Source organism: Borostomias antarcticus (genome assembly GCF_949987555.1).
Source record: "Borostomias antarcticus genome assembly, chromosome: 7".
NCBI classification, from domain to species: domain Eukaryota; kingdom Metazoa; phylum Chordata; class Actinopteri; order Stomiiformes; family Stomiidae; genus Borostomias; species Borostomias antarcticus.
The window spans coordinates 20346113-20357066 of NC_140240.1; the positions used below are offsets into that span (position 1 = coordinate 20346113).

The 10954-nt window shown below is 48.4% G+C and overlaps 1 protein-coding gene and 1 long non-coding RNA gene across 2 annotated transcripts; both read right to left on the bottom strand.

The window, feature by feature from the left end:
- Positions 1–330: 330 nt before the first annotated feature.
- On the bottom strand, positions 331–10271 carry LOC311311619 (uncharacterized protein; the record flags this gene model as incomplete). Its single annotated transcript, XM_084441369.1, has 19 exons — positions 10261–10271; positions 9830–9894; positions 9644–9742; positions 8994–9484; positions 8550–8874; positions 7658–8453; positions 7332–7544; positions 6881–7227; positions 6443–6699; positions 6081–6329; positions 5864–5985; positions 5422–5653; positions 3953–4226; positions 3616–3864; positions 3268–3433; positions 2698–2727; positions 2430–2601; positions 1019–1167; positions 331–617 (listed from the first exon to the last, which is right to left on the bottom strand). The coding sequence occupies exons 4-19, from the start codon at positions 9275–9277 to the stop codon at positions 331–333; spliced, it is 4152 nt and encodes a 1383-aa protein (XP_084297495.1). The 5' UTR covers positions 9278–9484; positions 9644–9742; positions 9830–9894; positions 10261–10271.
- A 103-nt stretch (positions 10272–10374) lies between these two features.
- LOC311310909 lies at positions 10375–10954 on the bottom strand. The gene is made up of 3 exons (XR_014630520.1): positions 10814–10954; positions 10636–10698; positions 10375–10476 (listed from the first exon to the last, which is right to left on the bottom strand). It is a non-coding gene; the product is annotated as an uncharacterized lncRNA (long non-coding RNA).

Below are 10954 nucleotides of genomic sequence, written 5' to 3' on the forward strand. Positions count from 1 at the left end.
CAAGCAGTTGGTGTTGAGACGAGCGGGTGTCAAGCAGTTGGTGTTGAGACCAGCGGGTGTCAAGCAGTTGGTGTTGAGACGAGCGGGTGTCAAGCAGTTGGTGTTGAGACGAGCGGGTGTCAAGCAGTTGGTGTTGAGACGAGTGGGTGTCAAGGTTGGTGTTGAGACGAGGCCATAGGCGATGGTTCAGGCAGGTCAGACTAGGATGAAGGAAAAACAAAGGGTAAGGCAGGGTTAAAAATATAGACAGGCTTATTTGAGAGAGCTAGAGATGTGTGCTGCCCACTAGATTGGTCAATGATCTGGCATCGACTTGAGCAGACCGGCTTCTTATTCTGTCAGAGATGGGTTGACCATGTTGATGGACGTACGCTGCACGCTGTGGGATGTGCCAGGCTGCTCTGAATCAGAGGCTGTGGGAGCGGGCTGACGAGGGCAGGGCTGGCGAGGCTGACTGAACGGTGACACATATCCAGCTACAGCATCAGCCTTCACAGGTTTGCCGTACTGTGCGTTCAGGTTGTCTGGTACAGGCATCTGGATCATCTGGGCTCGGTATGGCTCAGGCATTTGGAAAACCTCGTCGAAGAGCGTGGTCATTAGTGCGTCCCGATACTCTGAAAGGCACAATAACAAGGACAAAGTGTGAGTGTGTCTGTTTGTTCTATACATTAAGTCTATACATTATGTAGAGAAGACATATAGTTAAAGTGGTCAGTTGGATTTTTTTCAGCCACTAGATGGGACAGTGGTGCAGCGTATCAGATATAAACAAGTGGGCGTTTTCAATCCATACAGTGCCGTTCAGGGGGTGGGGCTCAGCGCCGGGCCGGCTTCGCTCATATTAAAAAGAATCTGCATTTGCTCCACAGGCACTACACCGTTGGCTATATTTTCTGTACAGATAGTGATGACTCCCCTGGACCTATTTATTGCATATATTGGGGGTTTTTTCTCCAAAAAGTGCAGTAAATCGAACAGAGCACCTTTAAAATAAGAATGGGAATGTATTACTCACTGTGTGTTGGCTTGGTCTTGAGGGCTTGAATGGAGTATTGTCCCTTCTTTGCCTTGGGATACTTTATCATGTAGGCCAGTTCTCCTGTGGAGCTGATTGCCTGGCTCCGGTTGGCGTTCTCGTTGAAGTGCATTGCAGCCAAGTAATGCCTGAAACCATAATAACATATTATGATATATCATATTATGATGTCACAAAATTACAGTAAATGTGGTAGTTTCTGCCCCACCCTGCCCTACAGCTCTGAAGAACCATGGCACAAGGCAGCGAGGTAGGGCGGCTGGTACTACCGTACCAATTTGAGCCGTCTGAGACAGACTTTGCAGAGGGCCCACCACCACCACCGCCAGAAAACAGGCGGTTGACCCAAGTGGTCACGGAGTGGTGAGTGAAAGATATACCGCTTGCCCATGTGGTCAAATATAACAATTCTGGTAGCAGTAAATTCTCTAAGTCTTGATCTTGAATATTCATATCAATATTTATCCATAAACAGGTGCTTATGTGGACAGTGCCAAACTATGCCCTCTGAAGAGGAAAACATCTGCTGTGCAGAACTCACACCAGTGTGTATTATTATCAAGGCCGTTGCAGTATGGCACATGACCCCGACACATTGTCAACCACATAAAGGCAGTTATGGTAGCTGTTAGATGAGTGGTGGTGACACCCTTTGATCAAATCCAATTCCCCACCAAAATAACACACCTGAATGGTTCCTCTACCATGAAAACAATTTATTTTAATATAATTTATTTTATTTTTTTTATACAAATTTTTTTTTAGGTAACGGCCAGGTGTGGAGAGCTTCCACAAGACCCGGGGTGCATTATTTTTCACCCTGGTTTGGAACCAGGCTGCCTCAACCCCTACACCCTTCAGATAGCCCAAAATGCCTTCAGAGTACAGTATGGGCCTTTGCCTGATAGGGAGAGAGCAGCGTGAGTGTTACCCAAATAAAAAAGCTTAGCCATGTTTATAGTTTGAAACAATATAACATGAGTGTTCCCAATGCTGAAAATAATTTTTACCTGAATCATAAACAGTAGGAAATGGAAAACAATCTCACTGTCCGAGACCTAAAATATATTTTCAAGATATGTATATTGAAATTGCTTGCATGAAATATGTATTTTTATTACAGGCGTGCTCGCTTTCTGGCCTACAGGCAATTTGTCTGCTGGTGCTGGGGCTATCTGGGCAGGAGAAACAGGGTAATAATACCATTGTGTGTCGTCCTGCGCCTACCACCCCTATAATTCCAGTATATGTTCAATAAAAACTTTCTTCACAGCTCAAGTTGCTGGCTTCTTACTGTAGTTTAAAAAAAAATTAGATCGGTTTGGTCCGTACATCCTACTGTACATCACTCATGCAACCTGTGCTATACAGGAGGTTTAACATACTGTACCTGCACAGCATCCCAAAGAAAGGGAAATGGACATTCTTGGGTGCGAACTTCAGGATGACCGCATGGAATGCCTCCAGTGCTGACGTCTGGTGCTGTGGACTTAGTTTTCCCACATCTTTCAGGAACCTCCTGTTCGTCAGGGCCATTTCCACTTTGTGGGCACTTGCATCACCTTAAATGGAATAGGAATATGTAACATCCCTACCCATCAATCCCCATATAATATGCCAATGAATAACCTACCCGTATTACAAGATGCAGTACTTACCAGGCTGGAACCACCTGTTTCCATGTGTTTCTGTAAGATCACGGTGAACACATTTTGGGAACAAGGGATCTTCATGTGTGTGGACATTGTGAAGATGGTTCACAAGGGAAGTCCACTTTGCCACGGTTTCCTCTCCAGAAGCTGATGCTGTAGCGGACCAGTACATGTGGTTGGTTATACTGCGTTGCCACAGCTTCACCTTTTTGCACTTTTTGGCAAGTCCCTCCAACTTCCGTGACACAGCTGTTAATATGAGTAGAAAAATAGATCAAAAGGTGAAATGTGGGATACTCAATGTTCTGAATGATCCATGAGTTAACACGTTGTGAAGTCTGCATTGACAGGACTGTTCTGATACAGGAAAAACAGTTTCATAGAACCCAGATACAGCTATCTAATAACTACCCTAGTGCATCTCATAGCTTTCCCTATACATCTCGTTCTGTTTATTTATAAGTTTAATAAAACATGCCTTTGTCTGACAAAGTATTGCTGAGTTTCATTAAAAAATGTTTAAATTTTTTTCCCCTAAAGATAATGTGGTCATACATTTTGCCACGTGCCAAACACCGTAGTAGTGCGTCACTGCAGGCTTCTGTTCTCTGAGGAACTTCTGGATCTGAGGATGTCTGTCAGTGACAAGGCAGCCCACGGTCAAACCAGACTCCTCTAGGAACTGAAGGCTTCTTTTCAGTCCCTCCTTCTCCATCCTTCCACTGCCGCCAACCTCGTTGCTCTATTGAGGAAGACAAGTTCATGAGACAAAAAACAAAACTGTGTCACACAATGCTGCTAGAACATTAGTGATTTTGGGAACCGGTGTAATGTTAGAATGGCTTGGGCACATCCACTATGGCGCAGTTACAGTACACATCAGATCTTTTGTCCCTCTATGATTGCATTCAGACTAACCTGTACCAACTGAATGTCTACAATGACATTGCTGTCCAGCTCCATCATGGAGTAGCATCCATACTTGGCTGAATGCCCAGGAGAGTCAGCCCTCATGTCACCAGCAAAGGAAACGGTCTCCTTCTGCCTCAGTGACAGCAGCAGCTCCTCCTGGTCTCTCTTCCATTTGTTGAAAATGGTTGGCTGCAGGTATGAGCGGGCGTGGGCATGGTAGGTGGCACTGCAGATTGACCGCACGCGCATTGTGCTCAGTACCTAGTAAACAGAAATTATGAGTGAACGCAGGGTATAAAATGTTATTCAAATGAACATATTTTAAATACTCTGTGGGTTAATAGATTACCTTCTTTGTTTGAAGGAAACTTGACCCAGAAAAGAGGATGGCTGCAGACAGCCGCAGGTTGCCAGCAGGTGTGGTTCCAATCAGCGGCTGACTCATCCACTTCCTGTAGTAGGTGCAGTGTGGACAACTCTGCTCAACAGACAGGAAGGTCCCCTGCACAATCTTCTTGACCTGGCACCTCATGCTGCATATCGGGCAGGTCTCAAATAAGGTCATGAGACAGTCCTCGAACACGATGTATTTTGGTGTCTCATGAACTGATGCCGGAGGTTGACTGTGGAAACAACACCCAAAATAACAATGGATTCGTGGATGAAAAGACGTTAAGCGCTCCACCCCAGGCATTAGGCATATCAAGGTATAATAGTTTTAAAAAGCTGTCTTTTAAGAAAGATTAAGTGCAAATAGGTAAATAATAACCAGACATGTACTACCAATTACTTACGATAGAACTGTGGACTCGGTCAAGACAGACTCTCCAGGGTTGTAGGTAGAGTCGTCTTCTTCTGGGACTTGGATGGAGTCATCATCATCTAGACGGGCCCGTTTGGAGGGCGGTGAATCTGCATTCTTTTGCGGTGTTGAGGTCAGGACAGGTAGGACAGGGCGAGAAATCACTCTGCTTCCAACACCAATGCTTGTTGTGGCAACACTGGCCTGTGTAGCTGTAAATGAAAATGTTGATTTAGTATATACATAGAAATTCAAGTATGTGGTTGTGCAGGGCAATATGCACATTGTTCTAGTCTGGCCCCCTGCGACCCCCTGCGGCCTCCTGAGCGGCGCCGTTGATATAGGGGTTCACTGAATATCACTGAAGTGATCTATGAAGAACTGATGAATTTTACACACTTGGCCTTTAAGATAGCACGACATATTCAGTGAGCCATAGGGCTCCATTGTAATCGCCAAGGTAGAGATCCAAGGTCGCCGGTTCAATCCCCACCTCCGACGCAAAATGTCCAAGTGTCCTTAACAAGACGCTGAACCCCAAATTGCTTGTGGGTGGCTCTCAATTGACTCCCCTGACTAAATAAAGGTTTCCATTCAATACCAAGACATTTCCAACAGCTAGTTATAGCTATGAACTATCTATTCTATGAATGAATTGAAAATCAACACATTATAAGTTAACAAACAAACATGATATAGGGTGTATGTTACACACTTGGCCTTTAAGATATCAATACATATTCAGTGAGCCATAGGGCTCCATGTCCAAGTGTCCTTAGCAAGACGCTGAACCCCAAATTGCTTGTGGGTGGCTCTCAATTGACTCCCCTGACTAAATAAAGGTTTCCATTCAATACCAAGACATTTCCACCAGCTAGTTATAGCTGGCAAATGAACTATCTATTCTATGAATGAATTGAAAATCAACACACAAGTTAAAAAAAGAAACATTTTAATAAAAACAGATATTCACAATAATAACATATATACAATATAATCCAACTCCTTCCTCTTACTTCCTCTTCATCTCCTCCAGCCACTGTTCGACCGTCTTCCCCCCAGACGTCTGAGCACAGAATGTGGTGTTCTTAAAACGGCTGTGCCCCGTTTCTTTTGTTTTAGGCAACCCACACTTTTTGCACCTGTATGTGTCATAGGCCTTGTGCGGCCTGACCTGGGTGGCCTGGGCCTCCTCCATTTTCTTCTTCCTCCAGGCTGTGGTCTTGGGGAGCTGGGGACCTGGAGGAACTGGGGGCACAGGGAGGGCCGTAGCAGGAGGCAGAGGGGTGGTGTGAGGGAGTGGGGCAGGGAGGGCCGTAGCAGGAGGCAGAGGGGTGGTGTGAAGGAGCGGGGCAGGGTCACAGGTGGGCCGGTGTATTGAAACCCTGCTCCTTTGGGGAGCCTCTCCACTCCTGTCCTCTGGCACAGTGAAGAAAGTTTCTGTATGCTGCTGCTGACGCACTCCACTATCAGCTGGTGGTAAGTGGGCGGGGGCGTCAGCAGCAGGTACCTCCACACTGGGTCTCCATGGCGTTGGGTCCAGGATGGCCCGCTCCTGGTTCCTCTGTTTTTTGTTGTGCCTGCACAAACAGAGCAATAACATTCAGTACACCAATTTATTAAATATATATTAATAACATAGTTTGAATAGTATTGGTTTATTATAAGTACGTACCACTGGCTGAGGGTCAGCTTATTGACCTGAAACAAGCGGATCTCTGTCTTGGCCTGGAGGTCTGGACTGCCGTCGACCAGGTCTTTGATCCTCCGGTAGTCCCGGAGGATGGTCGCCCAGCGGTCCAACCTCACCCCAGCAATGGTCCTGCCGGCAGGGTGGAGGAGACACAGCTCTCTGAAAATGGCCTCCACAAGGCGGCTACTGTCCGGCCACTGAGAAGGCCCTACACCTTGTCCAAGAAGGCAGCTGGATGGAGAGAAAAGGCAAATAAGTAAACAAATGGCTGCTATTGAGTAAAGAAGTAAACAAATGAGTGTTATAAAGTGTGTGACTGACAAAATACAGCTCTCTCTACATACCGCTTCAGACTGTCCACTCCTGGAGTGACAGCCGTCTTTGAGCGACTAGTCCTGAAGCGCCCCTTCACTAGTCGGTCCCGGAACCTCTCAGGGTAGGTCACCGCCTTCTTGTCATCCGGGGTCAGCTTCGCCCAGAGAGCTATGATCTCCAGCACCTTCTGCCTGGAGATCCACGCCTGGTCCCTCAGACTGAGCAGTGCGTGTCCCAGGCGGACCACATGCTGGTACCCCGGCGCTCCATCTGGTCCCAGGAAGTCCTGAGAAGAAAAGGAAATCAACAAGATGATTATTAAAAACCAAATTCAATTTTTTTCAAGGTTCAAGGTAGTTTTATTTGGCACATGTACAGTAATACAGGGTAAAACATGCAGTGAAAGGGGGGTGCTGAGTCACTGCGCATTTCCCTGCATGTCTAGTGTGATCTACAGTAAATCTTACATTGTCATCCTCTGGCGCCGCAGCACCCTCCTGCTCGGCTGGGTTGTCCCTCGCTGGACCGGGCTGTGAGGGAGGCGCTGGACCGGGCTGTGAGGGAGGCGCTAGACCAGGCTGTGAGGGAGGTGCTGGACCGGGCTGAGAGGGAGGTGCCCTGGGTAGAGGAGGCAGGAGGTCTTCCAGGACAATGGTAGGATCTACATCCTCCTCGTTGCCCAGATCGATCCCCTCGTCGTCCTCCAACTCAAAGTCCTCCTCCCTCACTCCATCAGGCACCTCTGGGTCCCTGGTGAGCTCTTCTGGTTCTTCTCCAATCTGGGAGAGGAGGTAGTCCAGTCCGATGAGCTCACCTGAAACAAAGTACAGAAAGGGTTTACTTACTGGTGTGTGTGTGTGTGTGTGTGTTCTGTGTAAGAACCTGAGAGAGAGTGCAAGGGAGAGAGAGAATACATACCAGTGTATGGAACAGGGTGCGTGAAGTCCTCAGCTATCTTACAAGCCAACAACTCTTCAGTGAGGGAGTTGATGGCCTGTTTCAGGCGGCCGTCATAGCTGTGGAGGGATGGTCCGTAGTGCCCCTCCACAGCTATCCCAGCCCGGTCCTCATTCCACCTGGTGAGCCCCTCCAGGAGGAAGGCATGGTAGTGGCCCCCCCTCAGGCGAGTTCCTTTAAAAAATGAAACAAGATTTTTTTGTAGTAATAAACTCTCACCCAACGTCCAGCCACTGGTTAAGTGAACATGAGCTTAACAACATCTGTTTAAATGTCTGAGTATATACCTGGAATGAACCGGTTCAGGTGGAGGTGAAAGGACTCCAGTGACGACGACCCCCGGGAGCAGCGGAACACAGGCAGGAGGAGCCCTCCCTTCTTCTCCCTGCCTGTCTGGGTGTACATCTGCACGCCGGGGGGATCCTGGATGCACTCCAGGTGACGCCGCTGGCTGTCCCAGATGACCTCAATCTTCCGGTGGTCCAGGAACGGAACGCCCAGGGTGTCGGTGGAGCTCCAGAAGTCCCTGAACAGCTCCTTCAGACGCCGCTCGGTCTCCTGCACCCCACGAGTGCGGCGGCGACAGTGCCTGGCCAGCTCCTTCTTGGAGATGCTGTTGGCCACCTGGGCGTCGCTGATGGGTCCCAGGGAGGAAGCCTCCAGTAGCGCGCGCTTGGCCGCCATCAGCAGGTCTACATCCTCTCTGCACCACTCGAATATGCAGCCTGACATGCGGCTCAGAAACAAGCCGTAGAGAGGATGGCAGTCCGTGGTCACTCCCCCAGCCAGCCGGCAGGTGAAGTGCCAGATGTCCAGCCGGACCGCAAGCTTGTCCCACTGGCTGAACATGGCTGCCGCTTTGCCCGGGCCATGGGCAGAGCAGCAGTCCCGGTCCACATACAGCAGCACGGGAGGTGGGACCCCCGCGTCCTGGTAGCGCTGCTGCAGGCCTGCTGTCATGGGGAGCAGTTCCACTCCCTCCGCCTCTGTCAGGACCGTTATGAGCACCTGCCCCAGCTCGTTGGCCACGTTGGTGGCCCAGGCTGCCCTCCCCTGGAGCTTGCCCGCCAGCTTCTTGGTCACCTAACAACAAACAGATGTATAACATAGGGATGACATTAATATATCTATATTTCACAGGGATACAATTCATGTTTTCATTCTGCCATTCATTGTTACCTTCTTTGTGGAGTCCATCTTCAAGATGGACCCATACACGGAGGTGATCCGGGCCTTCATCTCCTCCATCCTGGGCACCAAATCAGCAGCGCGGACGGTCAGCAGCCAACGGGGTGAGGGCACAGGGATCATGGGAATCGGAGGCAGGACGGTTCTCACCGCAGCACCCGGGACAGCAAACTTCTTGCAGGTGCTGAGGTAGAGGATGGTCTGGGCCATCCAGCGCTCGCTGTACTGCTCCCTGATCTGGTTGTACAGCCTGGTGGTGCTGTTCCCCAGAGTCCTCTCCCTCATCAGCTTCACCACCTTTATGTCACAGGCCAGACTGATGGAGAGATGGGCAGATAAGACAATCATTAGTTATAGGATAACTTGAATCAGCAGGGCTTTTTTAAATAATCTATTTTGCATAGTACATAAGTGAAAAGCTGTGTGTCCACTCACTGGTAGGTAAGAACAGCTGGAAACAGGCTCCTGCGTCCGGGCTCCAGCTGATCCAGGGTGTCGAGGGACCAGGAAGTGTACTTCTTGGTACAGCGGCGGCACTCCAGGTACTCCGTAGCCAGGAAGTACCACCCTTCCATGTCCAGGACCTTGCGCACAACTTTATAAAGGCCACAGCTTGTGAGCGCATGCTCCTTGCACGGCCGACTGCAGGACTTCAGGGCGTGGTTCTTGCAGTCTGGCTGGGTGCACACAAACTTGTAGGCCCACAAGCGGTACGGCATCCACAGGCAGAGCGGGCGGAGGAAGAACCCATCTGGAGAAGCCGGAGGTTGGTGGAAGATGTTGGGCAGCGGAGGGGGGTGATACCAGAGGGTCAGGTCGCTCTTGATGACCGCTTTCCCACTGGCATCGGCTTTGAAGAGCGCCTTGCTCACCCACTGGTGCTGCTCTTTAGGGAGGGTTTTAATCCACCCATCAGGCAGAAGAACCTGTGAAAGAGAGAACACATTAGGTTCAGCTCTCTGTGTGTGTGTGTGTGTGTGTGTGTGTGTGTGTGTGTGTGTGTGTGTGTGTGTGTGTGTGTGTGTGTGTGTGTGTGCGTGCGTTTGTGTGTGTGTGTGTGCGTGCGTGCGTGCGTGTTTGATTACCTCTTTGTGAGTGACAGGCGGAGGCTGTGGCCTGATTCTCAGTCTGTCCAAGGCTAGGGATGGAGGAGCTGGCAGGGTGGTGGCGGTTGGAGGAACAACCTGTGAAAGACATTAGGTTATTACAAATTATTATTGTTATTAATAATAATAATAATGATAATAATAACAATAAGAATGATTGATTACCTCTGGCTCAGTGATGACCTCTGGCTGAGCAACAGGCCTGTCAGCCAACAACAAGGTTGTTGGAGCTGGAGCTGGAGCTACACAGTTAATAAAACAAAGGTTAATCTACCATAATATTGCACAAGAGTTTAACTTTAACACAATACTTTAATTTGGTAATGAATTGCATTAAGTTATTACTACAATGCAGTGTGCAAAGAGTTGAATTGAAATGATTGCAGCCAAATAGCAAAGCAAATAGTGGAAGCCACACCAAGATGAGTGTTTCTCAGAGTGTTAATATGATTGGCTAGATGAGAAGACAAGACGAGCTATAGCCAGTGATTAAACCAGTGATGGAGAGAGAGCACCATACACTACCATGCAGAGCAGGAGTAAAGCAGTGACATTTCTACAACTACAACGTACAACTACCACATGATTCCACTTACCATGTCACTTACAAAATAACCTGTTTGCAATGACAGAAAGAGGAGTAAACAAAACCTCTATTCATATATTCATGATACTCTTTAGAGCGATAAAGACAAATATACACATTGACATACCGACTACATCTGGGAGATCAGACCAGAATGAGCACTCCTCCATCAGCTCTTCATCAGTGATCTCAACTGCCACTAATGTAGTTGGACCTGACTGAGTTGCTGCAAAGAGACAGAGAGGTGAGGAGAGGACACACACACACACACACACACACACACACACTCCTCCAAACTACTGTATTTGTGGTCAAAAACACACATCTACAATGTAGATCATTTTAAAACTCACAAATGTAAAATCTGAATCAAATGTATTCTTACAAGGCTGGATGGTAGGGGGTGAAACCCGCCGTCTCACAGACCTGGCCACCACAGGTGGGAGAGCTGCAAAAGATTATGGGACACTTTTACACACACATACACACACAAATACACACACCTACAATGTAGATCATTTTAAAACTCATACATTTAAAATCTGAATCAAATGTATGCTTACATGGTTGGATTGCAGCGGGGGTAAGTGTCCTTTTCACAGCCCTTTGAATGTTCTGTACACTGCAACCTTTCCCAACCAACAGGCCACGCAGGGAGGAGACTGGCACTGGTGGCTGGGTAGCGCTGGCCCGGGAGGTAGTGC